Here is a 23,696-nt window from a genome sequence, read left to right as displayed (position 1 = left end):
GTTTGGGGACTCCTAGATACCTTTGAGGGTCTCCCCATCTTCCGGTGTCTGTGACTGGTATGCCAAACATCCAATTGACTTCCAAGTCTTTAATTTAAACACTCCTTTCATACAGCTAGTGTTGGTGGCATATGTGATGTGTCCACATCGCTCTTTACAGGTTTTATTTCCTTTCTGATGAAACACAAAATAGTTGCCTCCCTCGCTTTCCTCTGTTATGAGCTATGAATTAAGGACAGCATGTCTACTTTCTGTAGATCAGAGTGGCGCTTGGACATGGGGTCATCAGCTGTCCCCTAAAGAGAGAGAAGAGAAAAGTGTAGGATGGCTAGCTGCCCCCAGATAAGCTTGGTTGCTTCTTGGAGATATTGGAAGTAGTGTTGGAGTAGGCAACCTTCTCCAAACATCATTAGGTGTCTTCCAAGTGGGAATTATGGTTGCCTCGAGTGGAATTAGGCTTCTCAGGGAATCCACCCACATTTTCTTCTATCTTTAAAGTATATAACTAGTAATATCCACACCGTCATCACCTTGAGCACACAACCATGAACCTATCTGTAAGGAAGGGAATCATTCAAATATATCTACTTCTTTACAGGAGATGTAGTGGCTGGGCCCTGAAAATTTAAAATGGAACCATTACTATATACCCAAACTTCAGGTCTGGCTTTCAGCTCCTCACAGAGAGGGAATTAGGGTATGATTCTTTCAAAAATGAACTTTCCTAACTCTGTTTTATAGTTTTCCTTTTGTATGTTTGGCAACCTCAGTAACTGGAAAATCTTTGATCAGCTGAGTTATTGGTCAAATGAGCCAAGGTAGCCAGTTTAGAGATACATTCCTATTACACATTTGTTTAACATTCTATATTGTATGTTATTTGCTTTATGCATTGCTCATGAATACTATAACTTAAGTGCTCTATGGGTATATCTACACTGCATTCCTCTTTCAAGAGAGGAATGCAAATGAAGACAAATGAAATTGCAAATGAAGCACGGATTTGAATTTTCCATGCTTCATTTGCATAATTGTGGCCGGCCGCTTTTTCAAAATACCCTTTTCGAGACAAAAAAAGCTGTTTAGACGCGGTTATTTCGATAAAAAATCCTTATTTTGAAATAACCCTTACTCCTTAGGTTTAAGGGTTATTTTGAAAGAAGGGTTTTTCTTGAAATAACCTCATCTAAACCGCATTTTTTATCTTGAAATAGGGTATTTCGAAAAAGCGTCCGGCTGCAATTATGCAAATGAAGCGTGGGAAATTCAAATCCATGCTTCATTCGCAATTTTGTTTGTCTGCATTTGCATTCCTCTCTCGAAAGAGGAATGCAATGTAGACATACCCTATGCTATTTTTGTGTCAGATGTTCATTTGCAGATGTTGCCCTTATGTGAAACAACGGCTTACTGAGAAGATCGTTCTAAATCACCTTGACCTGGGTAGAAAAGAGACTGTTTGACCATGCTGGTTTACATGTGCTTCAATGGAGTTATGCTGACTTAGTGCATGTCTTTTGCGCAAAAGCATCTGTGCCAGTGTAGACGCTCTCTTGCGCAAATACTTTTAACGGAAAAACTTTTCCGTTAAAAGTATTTGCGCAAAATCATGCCAGTCTAGATGCAGCCCCAGTGTTTAGAGCTGACTAGAATCAATTGAGAGTCCTTGTCTTGTCTCAGTGATCGCTTGAGCAAAAATCATTGATAACATTTTGTGTAGACTGACCTTGGACTCAACATGCAGGCAGTGTGTTGAAGGGCAGTGCAAAGGAGGCAATGGTGGTGAGGTACCACATCACTTAGTGAAATCATTGGTGCTGAAATCACTAAGGACTGGAATTTGACCACAGAACTGACACTTTCTTAACCTTCTGGGATGAGGTTTACCTGGGTGGTTGACAAATACCTTTGATGTCGACACCCGCGCATCCAGACTATCGCGCTGAGCCGACAAATAGCTGATCAGCTGTTTGTCAGCTCAGTGCAGCAGCCATGTAAATTTAAATCATCATTTTCCTATGTCTGGTAGCCTATGTCTGGTAGCCTATGCCTCTGGCGACAGAGGCATGTAGTCTAGACGTACCCTAAGACTCCATTTTTGCTATTTAAAAAGTAAATCAATGTAACAGAAAACTGCAACGCTCTCTGGTAACTTTTTAAAAATCAAACTTTAAACTTTATTGAAAAGATTGGATAGTTTGCAATTGAAAATATTTGACCTACACTTAAGGCAACTGATTTAATTTTGTGAAAATTGTACATAATAAAGGATGGCATTGTTTTTGGAAAATGTTCAACTATGTTGATATACATTTTGATCAGATCGACTTCTGATGTGATATTTGTGTGTGGTTGTGGTTTGTTGTGTGTGTGTGTGTGCGTTTGTGCTTGTGGTTTTTTTTTTTTTTTTTTTTTGCTCAATAAAAAATCCTGGGTGGTGGGGCCCCGCCAAAACGGTTTGAATTGGGCCCCCGCACTTCCTAAAGCCGGCCCAAATTCTCCTCACCCAGTCTCTAATTCCTGTGATCATTTCACCATTGGAGCTACGTTTCTTCCTGGCTCAGTGACACGGAAATGTACTGAATTAAAGGAATCCAACTCTTTTCCAGTAAATGGGTGGCTGCAAGTCATTAGATAGCTGTGTTTACATGTAGATAGGCGAAGTGAAAGAGACGTCAAACGATTCTCTGCACCACAATTAAAATCTTCCATATCTTTATATATATGTGCGCCTTCTCCTAATTCCTTAATCTTTATTGGACACTCATTTAAGATCTTATCAAAAAAGAGAAGTCACATTTAAAGTTCTGGCTTTGGTGTGTGTGTAGATATATATACACAGTATTTTTAGGGCAGAGCATGAAGTTTAACTTTCACTTTCTAGGTTTATAAGACTCTCCCATGACTGCATTCAAGCATCTATTAAACAGAAGTGGGAGAACAGAGCAAGCATTCCAGGCATCTTCTGCTGGAACTTTATCTGCTCACAGCTTTACAACGATGACAGATCCAGGAAAGACTTCCACTGCCCCTACAGGGTAAGTCATTGTTGCCAAACATGCCCACATTATTAGAAGTTATAAACAAAAATTGAAATTCAAATTGTTTTTGAAATGTAGATTTTAGTGAAAATACTCCAGATCTGATTTATTTGTTTGCAAACTAATAAGTTAGTGCCCAGTACATCAACATATAAAGCACTCTAATAAATGCTAGGTGCTTTTATGATTACACCTCATATTTTGTCATTGCCTTCTCTCAATTTAATAATATTTAGTATTGTGATATATTGCATTGGGGCGTTCCATATATTATCCAGTATGGATCTACAAGCAGGGAAATAGAAGATCTACTTTCTCTTTAATTTTGTTGGTAGAAAATGTAGTAAATACACACATTTATATATACAAACCAATACTATTTTTTCACACCTTAATATTTGCAATTACTGTGGAAAGAAAATACATGTTTTGAGACTAAGGTACCATTCTGCTTTAGTGAGGGGACAGGTGAGAAGAAATAGGTAACATTCAGCTCTATTTAGTCAATTTTTATGGTTTGTGGCCACCTTTTTGTGATGCACTTCATTAATTGCTATGGCTATGTCTATATTTCTATTTTAAAACCCTTTTGTTTCTTGGGGTAAGAATAGTGTCTGTCTGCTGACTTGCAGGGATGAATTACAGGCAATTAAAGGAATTAGACAAAATGTCATGGAATGTGCCACCCTGAAATCCTGGCCTCTCAGAAGTCCCTGGAAGTTTTTCCATTGTGAGTCCAGGTCTCTGCAATAATCACAGGATCACTTCAAAGAATCAATCTCAGGTTTTACATAGAACTCAGTCAATGATGGGCTATGTGGATGTAGGAAATAGTTTCAAGCTAGTATCTAACAAAAGCAGGTATATACAGTGAACCAGCTTCTTTTTTATCCTAACAGTGCATCTAAGTGTATTAAAAGGTCCTTTCAGACACACCAGTAAATAGTTTGCCCAAATTAGCTGATACAATTGATTACTAATCTAATTGTAGAATTATGACAATCTTGGAGGGAATCCATTATCCCAATGTTATGTCACTATAGAAGAAAGAACTATAATTGTGTGATATAAGTTCCTTTTTGTAAAGATTAACTGGGCTACCAACAGTTAACTTTTGGATGGAACATTTTTTTTGGTTTAGGAAGACTGAGAAAGTAAATCCCCAGATATCTTTCATCTGTTTTTCCCCTTGCTGTATGTTTTGGGATAAAATGCCTATGTTTGCAATATGGTGACATAGTATGAAGACAGTCGACAGAACACAATTTCAAAGGCTAAAGTGAAATTCACAGGGATGATACTACATCACCTGTATTGGTGCCTTTTGAAGAGGGTGGCGCAGCATCAGATGTCATGTATTCAGATTTTGATTCTGAATTAGCTGATATGACTCCTAAGAGTGGCAATGGCCACATACTCTTTGAGCAGTTTTTGATTTCCAAAGAAATCATCAAAGAGGAAGAAACTTTCAAATTCTGATAAAGGAATGAATTTAGAACAGTGACCAAGATTATCTTTAGGTATATAAGAATGTGTCCATTCACTACATATAACCTGGTGGTTCTGGGCAGCAATACATGAGTGCACTATATTGTATACAGTCACGGGATAGTGAGAGATCTGAGTTTTAAATGCTTGTTTTCTTATGAAATGTCTTCCCTGTTCATCTGATTTCCAGTTATGGGTGTCTAAGATGGTAGCAATTAAGAATTCTCAGTCCCAGAACCTCAGTTAGTGTCAATCAACATAGATCCATTGATTTTGATGGAGGTGCACTAATTTATACCAGCTGAATAACTTACCAGCCTGATTAGCTGTTCTATAGAAGCTGGGGATTTGGCTCCTGTATACCAGTGATTAACTTATTGCTCCAAAACAACAGCCAAGATTTGATTTTGTAATTATCACAATAGTTCTTCAGGTACAGGATGCAGAGGGAGTAGGATACTCATCAGACCGTGATCAAGTGTTTCTCTGGCCTCTCTGTATTCATGTTTGGAGGCATTCCTCATAAGAATATAAGAACAGCCATACTGGGTCAGATTAAAGGTCCATACAGCCCAGTTTCCTGTCTGCCAACAGTGGCCAATACCAGATGCCCCAGAGGGAAGGAACACAACAGATAATCATGTGATCTCTCTCCTGTCACCCATTTCCAGACAAACACAGTCTAGGGACATCATTCTTACCTATCCTGGCTAATAGCCATTGATGAACTTAACCACCATGAATCTATCTAGCTCTTTTTTGAACCTTGGTAAAGTCCTAGTTTTTACAACATCCTCTGGCAAGGAGTTCCACAGATTGACTGTGTGCTAAGTGAAGATGAACTTTCTTTTGTTTGTTTTAAACTCTACTTCCCCTTGATTAGATTATCATTGGCCTTAGCTCTTCCTCAATTTAGAGCACACCAGTGGGTTTTTTTATAGTTATGCCTGAAAGAAGCAGGTTTTCCAGGATCACTGGCCTTTCTTGTAACTCTGTAGCCTTCCACTGTGGTATTTCAGGCCTGTACACAGGAAGATGTGAAGGGTTCAAATGCACCCTCGTAATGGTCCCCCAAGTAAGTGGGAGGGGGCTCTGTTAGGGAGATTGGAGAGCACTGTGTTGCAGGGGGATGGGAAGGTGGGGCTGGTAGCAGCATGGCAGGGCCAGGGGAATGGCACCCTCCACATGAGAAGCAGCCTGGGTCTGTCCCTGCTGGCTGGAAGCCCTGCCTGCACTCACCTAGGACTGACCTCTGCAGCAGGCAAAGGCTGCTGACATAGCAGCGGGGCCATGGTGGCTGTGCTGCCTGCCATGATCCTAGAAAGTAATTTCGATAAAACCTTTATTACTGTAGAAATATTTAGTATGTTATAACAAAATCATTTTACCAATCCCTGTTTCCACTCAAATCTTTCATTAACCTCTCTTATGCACACTCACTGCGTGACTATTTTGAACTCCTTTATATTTTAAAAAATTGCAGTCCACATTTACAAAAAAAACCCACCACCCCTCCATACACACAGAGAAATTCCTGTGTATGGGCCTGTATTTTGGGGTAACGGATTGCCTGGGACACAGCTCTCTCTGCACTTCCACTTCTTGTGGGGTGGAATGTGTCCATGCATCTGTTCTTGTGTGTCTAATTTTCACGGATGGTATCCTGCCTTTCTGGTGGTACAGTTCCTGTGTCGGAGTCCATTTCAATGTGCCTGTGATAAACCAAATTGACTTCAGGATCCATTTTGTGTGTCTGTCTCCTTTAAGCAGAATTGTGGAACAGCTGGGTGATGCAATTATGCTGGAATATTCTTTGCATCCTAAACTAGCATGGATTTACACTCCAGTTTTCTATTCATGGTCACAAACTGATTCAAGGATCCTGGGGATCAAGGTTCAGATAAAGGCTGCTGATATGTAAAGGATGTTTCTGTGGTTGGCACACTGCCGAATTCTGAGCTGAAGTCAGGATCAAAAGTAGCTGATTTATTTTCAGTGAAGGCAAAAGTTGATATTTATAGAAATTCTGTTTTGAATTGTCCAGGACAAGGCAGCCCTGGCAACAATGGCGGGAAATGAAGTGGGGGGTGAATCCTTCAGAAAATTCACTACTAGGGTTGCCAGATGGCTGAAATAAAAATACCGAACAGGTAGTCCCCGAGTTACGCGGATCCAACTTATGTCGGATCTGCAGTTACGAACGGGGATTTTCTCGCCCCGGAGGACTTGAGCGGCGGGACGCCTGGTCCCGCCGCCCGCCTCCTCCGGGGCGAGAAAAGCTGCTCCCCGTCTCCCTGGTCTGCTGTGGGAGCCAGCAGACCAGAGAGACGGGGAGCAAAGCGGCAGAGGACCCGGGGCCAGACCCGCGGCCGCTTCCAGATCAGCTGGAAGCGCCGCGGGTTGGGCCGGGTCCTGCGCGGCTTTGCTGATATGGAAGCGGCCGCGGGTCCGGCCCCGGGTCCTGTGCCGCTTTGCTCAGCATCTCCCTGGTCTGCTGGGGGGGGACGCAGCTAGTGCCCCCCCCAGCAGACCAAGGAGATGTGGAGCAAAGCCCGGGGCCTGTGGTAGAGCAGGTGGGGCGCTGCCGGTTGGTCCCGCAGCACCGCTCCTTGGCGCTACTGGACCAACCCGACAGCACCCCAGCTGCTCAGCCCCAGGAGTCCAGATTCAGCCGCTGCTGATCAGTTTCAGCAGTGGCTGAATCAGGACGCCTGGGGCAGAGCAGCTGGGGTGCTGCTGGATTGGTCCAGTAGCGCCGAGGAGCGGCCGCGCTACTGGAACAACCCAGCAGCACCCCAGCTGCTCTACCCCAGGCATCCCCAAGTTAGCCGCTGCTGAAACTGCCCAGCGGCTGACTACAGGAAGCCCGAGGCAGAGTTGCTCTGCCCCAGGCTTCCTGGAATCAGCTGCTGATCAGTTTCAGCAGCAGCTGACTTGGGGACGCCTGGGGTTCTTAAGTTGAAACTGTATGTAAGTCAGAACTGGTGTCCAGATTCAGCGGCTGAATCTGGATGCCAGTTCCGACTTACATACAGATTCAACTTAAGAAACCTACAGTCCCTATCTTGTACATAACCTGGGGACTGCCTGTATTCCCAAAAGTGGGGGCCTTATTCCTGTCCTAGGTTCCCATTGCACTAGCCTTGCTGGAAGAAGGGCCACAGGGCAATGATAAATTATAGAATCATAGGGAGAGACCTCAGGATGTCATCAAGTCCAGCCCTCTGCCCAAAGCAGGACCAATCCTAACTAAATTAACCGATCCAGGGCTTTATCAAGCGGAGACTTAAAAACCTCTAAGGATGGAGATTCCACCACCTCCCTAGGTAACCCATTCCAGTGTTTCACCACCATACTAGTGAAATAGTTTTTCTAATATTCAACCTAGACCTCCCCCACTGTAACTTGAGACCGTTGCTTCTCGTTCTGTCATCTGTCACCACCGAGAACAGCCTCTTTCCATCCTCTTTGGAACTTCCAGTTAGGAAGTTGAAGGCTGCTATCAAATTCCCCTTCACTCTTCTCTTCTGCAGACAAAATAAGCCCAAATCCCGCAGCCTCTTCTCATAGGTCATGTGCTCCAGCCTCCTAATCATTTTGGTTGCCCTCCACTGGATCCTCTCCAATGTGCCCACATCCTTTCTGTAGTGGAGGGTCCAGAACTGGACACAATATTCCAGATGTGGCCTCACTAGTGCCAAATAAAGGGGAATAATCACTTCTCTACATTTGCTGGCGATCAGGGCCTACTTTGTATTCATTTTTAAGCGTTAAGGGGGTATGAATCCTGAGAGCTGATCAGAGTACTTCAGCCTGCCTCCTGCCTCCCAGGATCAGGCCATTGTTACTAAACATAATCACGTTCGGTCTTTCTGTAACACCTTTCATCAGTGTCCCCAGAAAAGTTAACAAACTTACACCTGCAGGAACAGAATTTTAGACCCCACTGATGTGCTACCAGACAGTTCTGTGGGAAGGCAGCCATTATTCAGTGACAAGCAACACTTAAAACAACCCCTGTTTCCTCCCACTCTCGGAAAGCAAAAAGCAACCAACAGTACAGGACATAAATGCCTGCCCAAGAAAAGTAACTTTATCACTTGAAACATCAGGGGAAATGTAGGTGAATTGATTTCTATAGCAGTTGTCATGGGATCTTTAATGACCAGAAATGGCAGAACCTTAGATTTATGTTTGAAATATATCACCTCTTGTTGCATACTAGGTCATTCGTTCACTTCCTATGCAGTCTTTGTGTAGCCACTGAGATATAGAGCATGTTCTGTAACACATTTGTTTAAATTCCCTTTGTTTGATTAAACAGAAGCTTGATTTAAGTCACACTATTAAATTAAGTCTTCATATATAAAAATCGTCATTCATTACTAATGACTTGGCATTTAAAATATTTTCATCTTACGTAATGAATGTACTAGTCTCTACTTCAACTTTTTGGTTTATTTCTTACATTTCTCTATGCTTGGGCAACAGTAAAGGACTGTTCAGTTTTATTTATGTTTGGATTTCAGTTTCACATTGACCCTCATGGATTTAGAACAGTGCTGCTGTGTTGGATGAAATATAAGGGTATTGTATTTAGGATCATGATTGCCAGCTCTCATGATTTTTATCATGAGGCTTTGTTCTACAGAAAGCCTCAGCTTCTGGAGTCAGGTGATTCTCTCAGCTTCAATTTAAACAAAAACACATTTCTGGCCTTCACTGTTGTGGAGGAAAGCTTGCAAGCATAAAACATATATGCTCAAAACCAAGAAGGCTCATCCAAAGAAGCCTGCATTTATTTGTTAAAAACTTATGAGAGTTGGAACCCTGAATCATAATGTTTGAAAGCTTAAAGCTGGCACTGCTGTTTCACCGAGATGAAGAAATCATGGGAAATTTCATGTTGGGTTTTGTGACCAAACCTCTTAAAATATATTTAGCATGTTTGGGGGGAGAGAGCAAAGTATTGAGCCTACAAGAACTGGTGGTGCCCTCTGAAAATGCAATGTGAATTCAGTGTGGAGATGCTTCCTTTGCAGGGATTTTCAAGCAGCGACTAAACCAAAGACTGTGTCTGACAACGGAAAAGGAGAATTTGAAGAAGAATGGGAGCCTCGGGTGAGTATTCCCTGCTGAGCAGATAAGGATAGACAACCTTTTTGGCCCAAGGGTTACATTGGTATGGAAATTTTATGGAGTGCTAGGTAGGGAAGAGTGCGGGAGGCTGTACTTCCTGAACGGTGAGGCATAGCCTGGCTCCTGCCCCCTATCCAACCCACCTCCATTTCCAGCCTGGAGCACTGGGTGGGGGAGGAGGGCAGCAGTGTGGTGACTACACCAGGCTTTTGGGATAGAGGAGCAGAAAGGGAGAGGCTGGGGGCTAGCTGCCCATGCTCACTGTGCTGCCTGAGAGTTGGGCTGGCTTCATCCAGTTTGTCTGCCCCAACCCTGCTTTCTAGAGAGAGCTCAGGAGCTGGACTGAAGGGTCCAACAGGCTGGATGTGGCCCACATAGTTTGCACCTCTCTGGAGTAGATGATCAGCATAAGCAAGACGGGATTTAGACTATTCTGAATCTTTCAATCTGTGGAATTAATGGCCACACAAAGAAGATTTTGTCTACTGCTCCTGGAGGAATGCTGCACTGTTTCATAATGCAGAATTACATTTTTCCCACAGAATTGGCACTGCTGAGCTGCTGGCTGCTGCTAGGGGCTGCTGGAGCCAGCAGAGCCCAGCCTCACTTGGCTGGGCCCTTTCTGTGTGTGACAGCTGCCAGAGCCAAGGAGCTGCATCCAAAGGGGAGAGAGAACTGCAGAGATGGGCTACTGTTTTCAGGGAGGAGAGATTGAGGTTAATGGGAGAGGTTAGTTGGGGGATCATGACTCAAGCTGTTATAGCTCCACTCTAATCCAAAATGGCATCTGTGTGGCCTCGCAGATGTATGCAACTCCTCCTGTGGAACTGTGGGTCTTCCTCCCCTCCCCCCATTAGCAACAACTGGCCCTTCATTTTTGTAGTCTAGTCCGGAACAAAGCAGTATTTTTACCATCAGTGCCTTCTGGGACTGAGGCTGGATTTTATAGCAACATTACTCAAGTTAATGGCCAATGCTGATTTACTGGGTTCAGTTGCTCAGCTGGCTTTGCCATTTGAATGTAGCAGGTATGTTGGTTTTTAGGTTGTAGAAGAGTTTTGAATCATGATCAGGAGTTAAGATTTTAATTTAACAACTATTACATAAAAGCACTGCAAAGAGTAGCAACTCCCCACTATCTTTTACTGGTCTTTTATCTTTATCTTTTACACCAACTTCTGCGGGTGATAGGGACAAGCTTTTGAACTGGCGTAGAGCTCTTCTCTGTGTAAGCTCAAAAACTTGTCTCTCTCACCCGCAGAAGTTGGTCCAATACATTATCACCTCACCAATCCTGTCTCTCTCATAGCCAGAGACCAACATGGCTACAACATCAATGTAATGGGTGAATTTTCAAAGGTAAAATCTTCAAAAGTACTCTCATCCCTCCCTAGAAATCCTGCTGCTGTTTAATAGGATATCCAGAGTTCCTTACAGACAAACTTATGGTTGATGTCACAAGAGACATGTAAGCAGCAACTCTCATGATCTATAGTGGTGTTATCAGGCAATAGGCTAGATCAGTGTTTCTCAAAGTAGTCTGTGGACCCAGGCTGAGAGAGCTGCTACTGACTAGCTCCAGTTTGTTCACTTACTGGCTCCACAGCCATGGAGCCTCATGGCTCCCATTGGCTGCGGTTTGCCGTTTGCAATCAAGAGGAGCTGTGGGAAGCAGTGGCCCAGGCTATGTTGCTTCCTGCAGCTCCCTTTGGCTACAGACAGCAAACCGGCGCCAATGGCAGCTGTGAGGCTCCGTGGCTGCGGAGCCAGTAAATGAACAAACCGGAGCGGCCCAGTAGCAGCTTTCTCAGAGTGGGTCTGTGAACCACTTGGAAGAACACTGGGCTAGATGAACAATTGCAATTAGCCTACTGTTTCAATTTAATATGCCAACCCCCTCTTTGGGGAGACCTTAATAATAAAGGGTTTCACTTACATTTCCACTGCTCTAGATTCTTATCATATTAGCCATGGATTGTGTGACCTGTAATGTTATGATGCATGATGCACATATATCATTTATAGCAGGGCATCTAATCAATAGTCACGGGGAAAAGTTTAATCCAGCCTATGAATCAATTCCAAAGTCCTCTACTGAAGCAAAACAACCTGCATTTTACTCTGATGAACTGGAGCTGCTGGAAACAGCCCAGAGTGCCAGAGAGAACAGTTTCTGGAGTATGCTAGCTCAGCTATCTTGCAAGACCAGGAGCCTAGAAACGGAAGTAAATAGGAACAAAACATTATGCTGCAAGGGTAATCCATTGTATTTCCAAACTGTAAATAGCACGTACATTGGTATCATCTCTGTGTATGTAAAACACAGACACCAACTTTAGATCTTTGATCTGTCCCTCTTAAGCCAGATCCTTGACACATTTAAATCCATGTTGCTCCATTGAGGATTTGGCCCATTATTATTCAAACTAGCCAATAGTCCAAACGGCTGTTTGAGCTCCGCGCTCCCCATGCAGGGGCAAGCAGCACAAGTGGCTGTTTGGGCTCCCAGGCTCCCCATGCAGCACGGGGACTGCGAAGCCCAGAAGGCCTCTTGTGCTGCTTGCTCCCTCAGTGGCCCAGCTGAGCAGCGCAGAACTCAGCTGAGCGTCACGGTGGGACGGGAAGGGGGGCAGGGTGGTGGCGGGGCGGGGCATGCAGGGTGTGCTGCATGGGGAGCGCAGACCCCAAACGGCCGCTTGTGCCGCTTGCTGCCCCGCAGCAGCCCGGCTGAGTGGTGCAGAAGTCAGCCGAGCGCCACGGTGGGAGGCAACAGCACCACCCAGAGGCAAGACATAACGCTACAGTGTTACAGATTCACAGACATTGGGCTACTATATATATGATATAAGAAGCAGGTATAGGCTATTGCATACATGTTTAATAATGAAGATCAAAAGATAAATATGCAAGTCAGGAAAGTAACTTATTCTACATCAAAAACAACAAGGAGTCCACTTTAAAAGAATGACAAGTTTATTAGGAACAACAAAAAGTCCCGTGGCACCTTATGGTAAAGCTTATTTAAAAGACCACTAGATGGCAATATCCCTTTTCTTTATCAGAATTAGAAATGCTTTGAATTATGCCAAGGACTTTCTCGGTGGTATGGAGACCCAATGAGACTGTGTTCTCCAGCCATTTGTGGCTCAAAATATGGTCTCATTGAAAATTCCAGCTAGCAAGAAGTTAGAGAAGCAGGATGGATAGATTAGATGGAATGTCAAGATTAAAGGCTGAGTTGCTCCTAAATGGAAACTACCATATAAGAAACTGAGAGATTGATCTCACTTTATACCAGTGAGAATCTATGGACTATGTGAATTTACTCCACCTGAGGATCTGGCTCAATACTGGGTGCATGTTTTACAACAAATTCCTAGCAGCATCTTTGAGTTTGTCAAGATTAGTGCCTTACAGCTTCTGGAATGTTTGTAGTTTGTCACATGAGAAGTAGTTGCTAGATCTAGAGTTATGTGTGATTGGGCTGCTTTGGAAACCACCATATAAACTGAGACTGGCCATGACAGGGTCTATTGTTAGGTCAAAGAGACTGAGGATATTGGTTGAAAGCCCCTGGTTTTGGTAGCCTATGCAGAAGGAAGTCTAATTCTCCTTATTGCCATATGTCTCAAGTTCATATATTAGGATTTATTATTTCAGTATTAGAGTAACACTGTCAGGCCTTAGTCAGGGCTGGAAACCCATTGGCTGTGTCTAGCCTGGCAAGTTTTTCCTCAAAATCATCTGCTTTTGCGGAAAAACTTGCCAGCTGTCTACATTGGCCGTTTGAATTTCCGCAAGAACACTGACGATCTCATGTAAGATCGTCAGTGTTCTTGCAGAAATACTGTGCTGCTCCTGTTCGGTAAAAAGCCCTCTTGCGCAAATCATTTGCTCAAGAGGGGCACTGTAAACAGCACAGTACTGTTTTCCGCAAAAAAGCCCCGATCGCGAAAATGGCGATCGGGGCTTTTTTGCGGAAAACCACGTCTAGATTGGCCACGGACGCTTTTCCGCAAAAAGTGCTTTTGTGGAAAAGCATCCTGCTAATCTAGACGCGCTTTTCCGAAAATGCTTTTAACGGAAAAGTTTTCCGTTAAAAGCATTTCCGGAAAATCATGCCAGTGTAGACGTAGCCATTGTGTTGGGCTCTGGCTACACACACAAGATAAAAGACCGTGCCTGCCCTCAAAGAGCTTACCCTTCTTTTCACTTGTCACACTTTAGCTGACAAAAAGAAGAAGAAAAAAAAAAGCTCCTTGCTTTTGAATATTGCTCTGGTACATTCTGATTAAGAAAGTTTGATTTAAGTGATTAATCCAGGATCAGACAAGAATTTTGTGACAGGGACAGGGGTAGAATCCAGTCCTCCAGGGCAGCACTCAACTGCCTTAATCATGAGATTGTCCTTTCTCTTCCCAACGTCTCCTGCCTCATTCACCTTCCAATGTCTGCTAGAAATGAGGCATGGATCCTACAGATGCTGCCTTCTTCACTATCCATTCTTGATTTCATTTCCCGATTCAATCAGGCTCAGTTCTCCCTGCCTACTCCGGCTTCCCTTTGGTTCTTTCTTCTCTCACTGCTTTCCCACTGACTCTGAGTCTCTGGCCAGTTCTACACTAGAAAAGTAGGTTGGTGTAGCCACCTCACTCAGGGGTGTGAAAACTCCATAGCCGTGAGTGGCAAAATTAAGGTGACCTATGTCCCTTGTTGACAGTGCTGGGTTGATGTTCTCGCTACCACCTCTGAGGGAGGTGGATTACCTGTGCCAGTGGAAAAATCCTCCATCAGCAGAGGTTGTGTTTAAACTGAAGTGCTTTGTGGCACTGCTGTAGCACTTTAGGTGTAGACAAGCCTTTAGCTTCCTGAAGCTAATCCATCTTTCCCAATTCTATGTCCCGGTCTGCACTCCTCTACTCCCTTTAGGTACAGCTTTTCTCTCCTGTGTATTCAAATCTGCTGGCTTCTTCTTCTGTGCTTCCTGGGTCATTTGGCAGGGGTAGGAGAGTGTCACTGAGAGCACAGGAGAGACAGGTTCCTTATTCTCAGTTCAGTGTCTGGAACTGGAGATCCTGCACAGTCTGTGGCAGCTCAGAGCTGCAAGTTCAGAAAAAATCTTGCTCCGCGCCAGGGTGCAGACAACATTTACAGGGCATTTTCACTGCAAACGTCTAAGAAGCTTGCACAAATTGCAATATTTTTCAAGCGCTTATAACTTGGCTGCACTTTTCTCAGATTTTTGCGGGGGTGGCGAACAGCACATCTTTGACAATAAAGTCTCCACTCTCACCAGATTTCTAGCTTCCTGCTCCTACACATGGGGACCCAATAGCCTTTCAAAGAAAAGGTCATCCAACTTTAACTTGTTTTAGCAAAACAACATTTAGTTTTGTTCTCAGAAACAGCCAAACCATTTTAGCTGGTATTTTTAAAAATAAATCAGCCTGAGGCAGACATTTGGCATGGGAAAACTGCAGCTCAAACAGTTAACATCTGGCAAAGTTATAAGCAGTTGAAAACCAAGTCTTGTAATGGGAAGTATTAAGGAACTTTCATAATAGGAGGTGCTACAAGCCCTTCTCTCAATAATAGTTCATACTGCAGCACATAACATAGAATACTACTAGGCTGTGTCTATACTGGTGCGATCTGCCGGTCTACACTGGCCGCGTGTTCTTGTGCAAGTAAACTGACATTCTAATATATGAAATTGGGGCTTCTTGTGCCAGAACTCTGATGCTCCCGCTCAGGAATAAGCCCCTTTGCGCAACTGTTCTTGCGCAAGAGGCCAGTGTAGACAGGCACCATGAATTTCTTGCACAAGAAAGCTCTATGGTTAAAATGGTCATCAGAGCTTTCTTGCACAAGAGAGCGTCTACACGGGCATGGATGCTCTTGCGCAAAAGTACATGTCAGTGTAGATGCTCTCTTCTGGAAGAGTTTTTGCACAAGAACTGGACTATATATCATTTGTAAATCCTTCACTCTGCTTCCAATCTTCTTTATTGCAGCAATACCATCTGATTCGAAGTGATGCCATCCAGCAACTGAAAGGAAAAGGGGAACAACCTTACCCACACAAATTCAATACTGACACTACCCTTGGTGAATTCATTGAGAAATTCAGCTACCTCTCTGATGGACAGAACCTTCCTGACAATCACATATCTCTGGCAGGTTAGTATATGATAAGGTAGTAATTTCTAATTGCGCCCAAAGGTCCCATCTTAGTTAGTGTTTATTCATAAGGAATGGTGGTTTACAAAAGAGCATACATTGAATGTGATCCAGTTACTCAATCATATTGCATGTGTGACAGGGTCAGGCCAAGGAGCTGCTATAGAGAAGGGAAAAGGCAGCCTCAAAAGGGAAAAACCCTGTGAGAAGAAGCAGAGAACTGCAGCCCAATTAAATGCAGCTGGGAGGGAGCTGGCTCAGGCAAATTGGGGCCAGCTGACTTCTCTGCTGTCTGTCTGAGGGCCTTTAAAAGCCTCAGCAGTTGGAGGCTGGAAGGGAGAGTGAGGGGATGAAAGGAAGGTGGTGGAGAGACAAAGAGGAAGAAGTCAGAGAAACAATTTTGACCAGCATTAGGTAAAGGCAGCTAGGGAGGGAACCTGTGAGCACCTGGCTGGGCTCCCTACCATTGAGAGTGCTGCAAAACCCCAAACTCGGGGGCTAAGGGGAGGAGGCCTACCCAGTGGTGGCTTGGGGAAGAGGGGCCATTGCCACACATGTCTTTTCAGATTATGTGCTACTATTCAATGAAAGTAAAACAAAATGTCATCTGTTCTGATTTCGGAGAGGACCATGTGCTTTATACTGTCTTAGGCTACGTCTAGACTGCAAGCCTCTTTTGAAAAAGAGTGTCTAGACTACAACCAGTACTTTCAAAACAGTGAGCCACTTTTTCAAAAGAGAGCACCCAAGCAGTCTGGATGCTCTCTTTAGAAAAAGCACTGTTTGCATTACATAGCGCCTTTTTTCGAAAGAGCACTTTCAAAAAAAGGTGTTCCTTGTAAAATGAGGTTTTCCACAGTCGAAAAAACTGCCATGTTCTTTCGATTTATTTTCGAAAGAATGCAGCAGCGGTCTAGATGCAGGGGAAGTTTTTTAAAAAAAAGGCCACTTTAAAAAAAACAACAACCTGTAGTCTACATACACCCTTTGGGTATGTCAACACTTGCACCCTCTTTTGAGAGAGGGATGCAAATGAAGAGATTAAAAATTGCAAATGAAGCCGGGATTTAAATATTCTGTGCTTCCTTTGTATATTTACATTATCGTGCTATTTTGAAATATCGCTATTTTGAAATAACACTGTTAAGATGCAGTTATTTTGAGAGAGAACCCTTTTCTTGAAATAACTGATAAACCTCATTGTATGAGGAATAAGGATTATTTTGAGAGAAGGGTTTTCTTCTTAACCACGTCTTAACAGCATCTGTTATTTCCAAATAGCACTATTTCAAAATAGCGCCATAATGTAAATATACAAATGAAGCGCAGGATATTTAAATCCCGGCTTCATTTGCAATTTCAAATGTCTTCATTTGCATCCCTCTCTCGAAAGAGGGTGCAAGTGTAGACATACCCTTACTCTAATGCTAATTCAAGAAGCTTCAGAGGTTATCTGAGTTAGTCTGTAACAGGAAAAACTTAAACAACAAATAATCTAATAGCACTTTAAAGACTAACAAAACCACCTACATGTTCTGTTAGTCTTTAAGGTACTACTAGACTATTTGTTGTTTTTTAAGTTTTTTCTAATGCTAATGTTAACTAAACTATCTGGCACTGAGCCTCATGTAGTCTCTCAGATAGTTTGGACTTAACAAGTGAAAACATGTGCAAATGAATAGAGAGCCAATGAACAACATACACTTGGACATAGTATTTTTTCCTTATAAATAGAAGTTAAGTTTATGCAAAGCTTTCCATCTGTAGAGACACGCTCTTCCTGTTACATGGAACAACATGACATATTTTCATAAAGATTCTTCTTTTTCTGATATTATTAATGTTCTTGTGCACTATTTGGGTGACTGCAAACTACAGCTAAAACTAAAATCCTATTTGAATTTCACAAGAGGTCTCTGGCTTGTGCTGCAGCAAGTTTTTGTTAAAATATTAAATGAGCCTTGGATAAGGCTGAATAGAAGGTGTTATTTGACAATGTCTGCAGCTGGGCCCCCAAATGGAGAGAGTGGAAGGGTACTTTTTACAAGGTCCTGGAGACCCTGGAGAAAGCCCATCCCCGACCAGGAATTATGGTGTTAATGTGTGAGAGGGGGCCCATGCTACTAGTTTGCACTGGCCTCATAAAAATTATGCTTGGTCCTGGTCTGCAGAAATCTTAAACCATTACATTAATTAGACTAATATATAAGTACTAGAAGATCTACCCGGTGTTGCTTGGGTCCTTAACTCAAATAAGTTTTGTTTTTCTTCATTTAAATCATTGCTCTGGAGTTGGGCTGTGGATGAGGGGTTCAGTATGCTGGCTGCCCTGAAGAGAGATGACAATCCCTCTTACCGCAGCTGCTTAAGTCCAAGTGAGAAGCACCTGTTCATGGCCGCTGCAGCTGCAACGGGCACAGTTGTGGGGGGTGCATGTCCCCTGGCTCAGGGATAGACACATAAACAGACACACAAACAGAGAAACTCTCTGAAATACATAGTAGATAGCTGCACAGCTCCATTCCTACCCCCTGCTGGCCCAATGGAGTTATAGTTGTCCAGATCCCATCTCTGGTCCATTGCTGCCCCCTGTGGCCATCCTATAGAGTAACTGTCCCTCTACCAGGCCCCTTCCCTTTCCATTTTATGAGAAATAAGTGCATTCCAGGCAGATCCCATTGTTTGTGCTGCAACACAAACCCTTAACAACCAAACCCTTACTTTACTTCAAATTATAAGAAGAAGCTGCATACCAGATGTTGTGGTCCTAGCTTGTACTGTACAAATGAACTCACAGATGGACAGACAGACAGACACACATTTCTAAAATAAGGCTTCCTCTTTTATGCTTCCTGGGCCATGGGAGTTGGGGGTGAAGTGTTACTTAAGTTTAATTCCTGCCATTAAACTTGTTCGACTGCTGGCAGAAAGCCAGTACAAAAGAGATGTGAACATGGTCAAGTCTCAGAAAAATAAACTAATGCAGTTAGCTTTATAAAACTGCTTTGAGGTGGGTTTGCATTATTATACTGGCTTTACAGCTGAGGTAACTGAAGCAAAGAAAGGTTAAGGGACTTGCCCAAGATTTCACAGCATTGCCTATCTAGTGAGTGACTATACACAGATACAGAAATTCTGAGACAGTCCCTTAAGTATCCCCCCCATGGTGTCCTTTCCATTTTGATCAGGCCTCTGTACTGAAGTGAAGCATGACAGCACAGCTGTGTAAAATATACTGTCAAAGAAGGTGCCATACTGAATGAGATCAGTAGTTCACCAGGGGCGGCCCGTCCATATAGGCGATGTAGGCAGTCGCCTAGGGTGCCAGGTTAAATGGGGCACCAAATGGTGGAGCAATATCATTGAGGGGTTTGGAGGTGGGGGCACCGATTGCGTGGTTTGCCTAAGGCACCAGTTGCTGGCAGCTAGTCTAGGGCTGCCCCTGTCCATCTAGTTCAGTATCCTATTTCTGGCAGTGCCAGCTACTTCAGAGGGAGGTGCAAAAAATGGTAGTGAAAATGGTTACAGAATAATTTGTGGTTGGCTTATGTCCTGAAGAAGGAGGGTTTATAACTCCTTCAAGACTTGGGCTGCTGAGGTGGGAGTCATACTTATCTCCTGACCTCCTTCCTTGGATTTAAGGGCCCAGATTCTGAACTGTGACTAAGGAGTGCTCAGTTTAGCAGTGGCCAGAGTGAGCAAAAGTGACCGTCACCTTTGTCCTCCACTCAGTTCCTGAACAGAGGACAATCCCAGACTGACTGGTTCCTCTCTGCAACTAAGAGCAGCTGCAGGAAGTGCAGGGGTACAAAAAAAAGAAAGATAATTTATTAAACAAATAGCAACCTTTCCCCCCATGAAACAAAATAAAAACTTGTCTTCAGTTTTGATTGAAGGTTTGGCTTACTCATTGTATCTGAAGCAAATCAGTTATTCCTCCATTCATCACCTGAACTGATTCTAGTATTTCCCTGTGTCATACCTAAAAGTGTATTTGTTCTAAATCATGAGCTTGCCAGTGTATCAGTGATATCAATCTTCTTGTTCATTTTTCAAAGAGTCTCTGAAACTCTATCAGCATGCAAGTCTCCTCTTATAGGAGACTGCTAATCATTGTAATTATCTCTTACTTTGAAGTTATCACAGAAATAGGTCAAGCCCTATATTATAACAATTTCAAAATTCTGCACCTTGATTGGAAAGTGCACTTAGTCTGCCCTGTGATTATGAATAATCCTAATGTCTAATAGAATGTGGCTGTAGACACGCACTTCTCCTACGATTAGTGATAGAATCCATTATTTTCAGGGTTTGCAACTCTACCGCAAACTATCTTCTGTTTAGCACTAGTGTTCAGCAGAACCCTTCCTGTTAGTTCAAACTGGAGGTGTAGGTGGGGAGGTGGGTCAATGAGATGTTCTCTCTCTTATCAAATGGTTCAAAAAAGGAAAAGTACCGCTCCCCCGCCCCCACATCCATACAGACACTCTGTGCCCTGAAGCACACAGGTTAGTCACTACACAAGGAATCCTTCCCCACCCCCGTGTTTTTGTTTTTTCTGTCGTTTATCATTAAAGAACCAATTTTTTTTTGGTAGGACGAATTCATGCCAAGAGGTCTGCTGGTGCAAAGCTCTTCTTCTATGATCTCCGAGGAAATGGAGTTAAATTACAAGTTATGGCCAATGCTAAGTGGGTAAACGTTACTTGTGAATAATGTGGAGCCTGCTGTGTAGTGAAGCAGAAAGAGAGATAGAGTAGCTGTAATAGTGGTGCTTTTGTTTATCTTAATCTTATTCCAGTGAAGTTCCTTGTTCAGTGTTAGAAGGAAGCAAACCTTTTCTGTGGTTATTTACCTTTGTCACATAATAGGGTCCAAATCTAAAATTCAGATCCAGAGCCAAACTGCCCTGAACTTTGTGGTGTTAATTCCTATTGATGGTGCTCTTCCATGTAGCTGCTCAAAAGCTCCTAGAAAGCTTAATATTTGCACTCTCTTTTGAATAGATGAAAGCCCTATCGGGGTGACCCAAAGACCACTGGGGTGATGAGTCTTCCCACTTATTTCAATGGGCTTCTAGCCAGAGCCTAATTAAAGGCTAATGATTTTTACTCTTTGGGTGGACAAATTATTTGTAGGGAAAGATTTGTGCTGGGTAAATTAGTGTAGTTTCCTTAATGTCAAAGGAGCCATGTTGGTTTACCCCAGCGGAGGATGTGTTTCCTAAATGCATGAGTGTGACTTTTATAAAATCCAATATTTCTAGTGTGTGCTTAGAAACAGGAATTTGAAATTTGCTTTCTGCAACCTTCACTTAAAATGTGCTGTTTGGGCAAATATTCCAGCCATCAAACTTGTTAAACTGTTGGCAAAAGCAAACACAAAAGAGATGTGAACATAGTAAAAGTAAATGTGTGAAAATCTGAATATTGTGACTATTTGCTGTACTTGTCTATTTATTTTTGAGGATTCCTAAAATGACATGATTTTAATTTCTGTTATCCAACCTAAAAGTGTAGAGAGATGTCCTTTTCTGAATTGTTATAGTATCAAGGAGTAACAACTACAATATCACTTGAATTTGGGTAGTGTAGTTAAAAGCTGACTGATTTTTTTTCAATCACAACTATGCAGTTAAGTTAATAGAGTAAATTTATAAAGCACTTCATTTAGATGATTTTTAATTAGAATTGTTATTGTAATCTATTATATTCTACCCCACAATAACCATAAATAATAATATTTTGATCAAGAAAGAAATATTTAAGGATAAATCTTTATAAGGATGGTTTTAGTTTAACTGCAAATATTTTCTACCTTAGACAAAAAAGCTAATGGTTTGGAAAGAATTCTCCATTTCTAAGTCATTTCTGCTTCTTTTTGTCAGATGTTTTAAGTCTGAAGACCTTTTCACTAAAACCATAGATAAGCTGCGGCGAGGAGACATAATAGGAGTTGTGGGATATCCCGGTAGAACCAAGCATGGAGAGCTTAGCATCATATCTACAGAAATAATTCTGCTGTCACCATGTTTGCATATGCTGCCTCATCTTCATTATGGACTCAAAGATCAGGTAACTTCAATCAGGGCCAATCACTGGGGAAGCCCATTGGTAACTATCTAGAAGCAACTGTTCCATGGGATTTACAATTGGTTCTTTTGTACAAGTAAATTCACAGTGGCCTGTTGTGGTCTGTAGAGTTTGAATTCACAGCTATGGATCCCATATAATACCTTGCATTAATATAACACTTTCAGCCCAAAGTGCCACAGAGTGCTTTGCAAGAGATGTGTGTGCAAACATTAGTACTGAATTTAAGCCACTGCCAGGCTGAGGGAGAGCAGAAGCCAGCCTGAACAGTGAAGGATGAGATAATTTTGTACAAGGATTTTTGAGCAGTTATTTCCAAGTGAAGTTGATAGAAGGTGTGTGTGCACGCGTAAAGGAGAGACTGGCTGAAGGAAGGCTGACATATTATCATCATTTTTTGTGATTCATTGTAGGAAACCAGATATCGTCAACGTTACCTGGATTTGATTATGAATGAGAATGTGAGACAGAAATTTATTACCAGGAGTAAAATTATTACTTATTTACGAAACTTCCTGGATAATCTTGGATTTCTTGAGGTATGGACTGAGAAGACGATTGATGTGATGGTTACATTATGGTATAACATGTTTCATATTTATTCAGATACTGAATATTCTAATGGACCAAGTTTTCAAAAGCAACACATGATTTTGGGTCCTCACCAAACCCAAGATACTTTCTGAAAATCAATCTCTCTTCAGATGTCTCAAGGTGCCCAGAATTATTAGTTGCTTTAGAAGACTCTGGCATATGTATTAAAGCACGGTACTGGCATTAATTCTCTCAACAGTCCTCAGAGGTAGGTGGGTAATTATTTTCCTTACTTTAGAGGGCAAAACGGAGAAAGAAAGTTAAATGACTCATCCAAGACCATTATCTCCTGGCTCCATTTCTGCGCTCATTCCTCTAGATTGTCCCATCTTCCATGGGATAAAAAAAGTCCTGTTTATTACTGGAAAAAGACTTGATTTGCACTGAGCTGAATAACTAAATGAAAGAGGCTTACATGCTGAATAAATCTAAGTATATTTCATTGGTCATTCATCAGCAGTTGTATCTTTCAGAAAGTGCTGGTTCTAAGCAGGGTAATGCAGTGACATATACAGCAGTGTTGTCCACAGTGTGATCTGAAGGTGATGCATGGCCTGCCGAGTTCTAAAATGGAGCCTGCAGTTGCCATCCAATTTGCTATGACTTACACACAGAAGAGAGGACTGTGGGAAGGACTGATTCCCCAGCTAGATGTAAATTTCTTTCTAATGGCTCTGCTTTCTTTGGTGGTGGAAGGGAAAAAAAAGACTAACAAGCAATATCTAACCATATGTCAAAGAATATTGAAGTGTAACTTATTTGTGATTGTGTAGGTATGTGTGTCTTCTAAAGTACTGATTTCTGTAATTCATGTCCTTTACTCAGGCAAAGCTAACACTGAAATCAGTAAAGACTGTAGGGGCAGGCCTGGACGTCGTCTTCAGGTTGCCAGCAAGTTGTCATTGTGTTACTTAGGGTTACCAAGTTTCATGCCCATCGGCTGATTTTTCTGTATCTGTGCACACACACATATTTGAGAACTCAATGCACACTCACTTATGGGTTCACAACAAATGCCTCCATTGTGTCTATGGATACATAGTCAAACACTGTGGACGTGCAATTTTGTCAGTGTTATCTTGCAGCATTTTAATTCAAATGAACATACCACTATGGAATATATAGAGCTATTAGTTGCTGGAAAATTGCTGGAAAGTTATTG

At 42.5% G+C, this 23,696-nt stretch overlaps 1 protein-coding gene across 1 annotated transcript in view; it reads left to right on the top strand.

Annotated features, from left to right (window-relative positions):
* Positions 1-23,696, top strand: part of LOC102447253 (lysine--tRNA ligase-like) — a 103,342-nt gene that overhangs the window by 61,845 nt on the left and 17,801 nt on the right. The window contains exons 5-10 of the mRNA XM_075921054.2: positions 2,885-3,038; positions 9,572-9,650; positions 15,683-15,848; positions 20,446-20,539; positions 21,736-21,922; positions 22,354-22,479. Of these exons, the coding sequence (XP_075777169.2) occupies positions 2,902-3,038; positions 9,572-9,650; positions 15,683-15,848; positions 20,446-20,539; positions 21,736-21,922; positions 22,354-22,479 (789 nt within the window). The 5' untranslated portion in view covers positions 2,885-2,901. The remainder of the gene's footprint in view (positions 1-2,884; positions 3,039-9,571; positions 9,651-15,682; positions 15,849-20,445; positions 20,540-21,735; positions 21,923-22,353; positions 22,480-23,696) is intronic.

This window comes from Pelodiscus sinensis, chromosome 2, assembly GCF_052426305.1.
Source record: "Pelodiscus sinensis isolate ZL-2025 chromosome 2, ASM5242630v1, whole genome shotgun sequence".
Taxonomy (NCBI): Eukaryota; Metazoa; Chordata; order Testudines; family Trionychidae; genus Pelodiscus; species Pelodiscus sinensis.
This window is presented reverse-complemented; position numbering and strand designations above follow the sequence as displayed.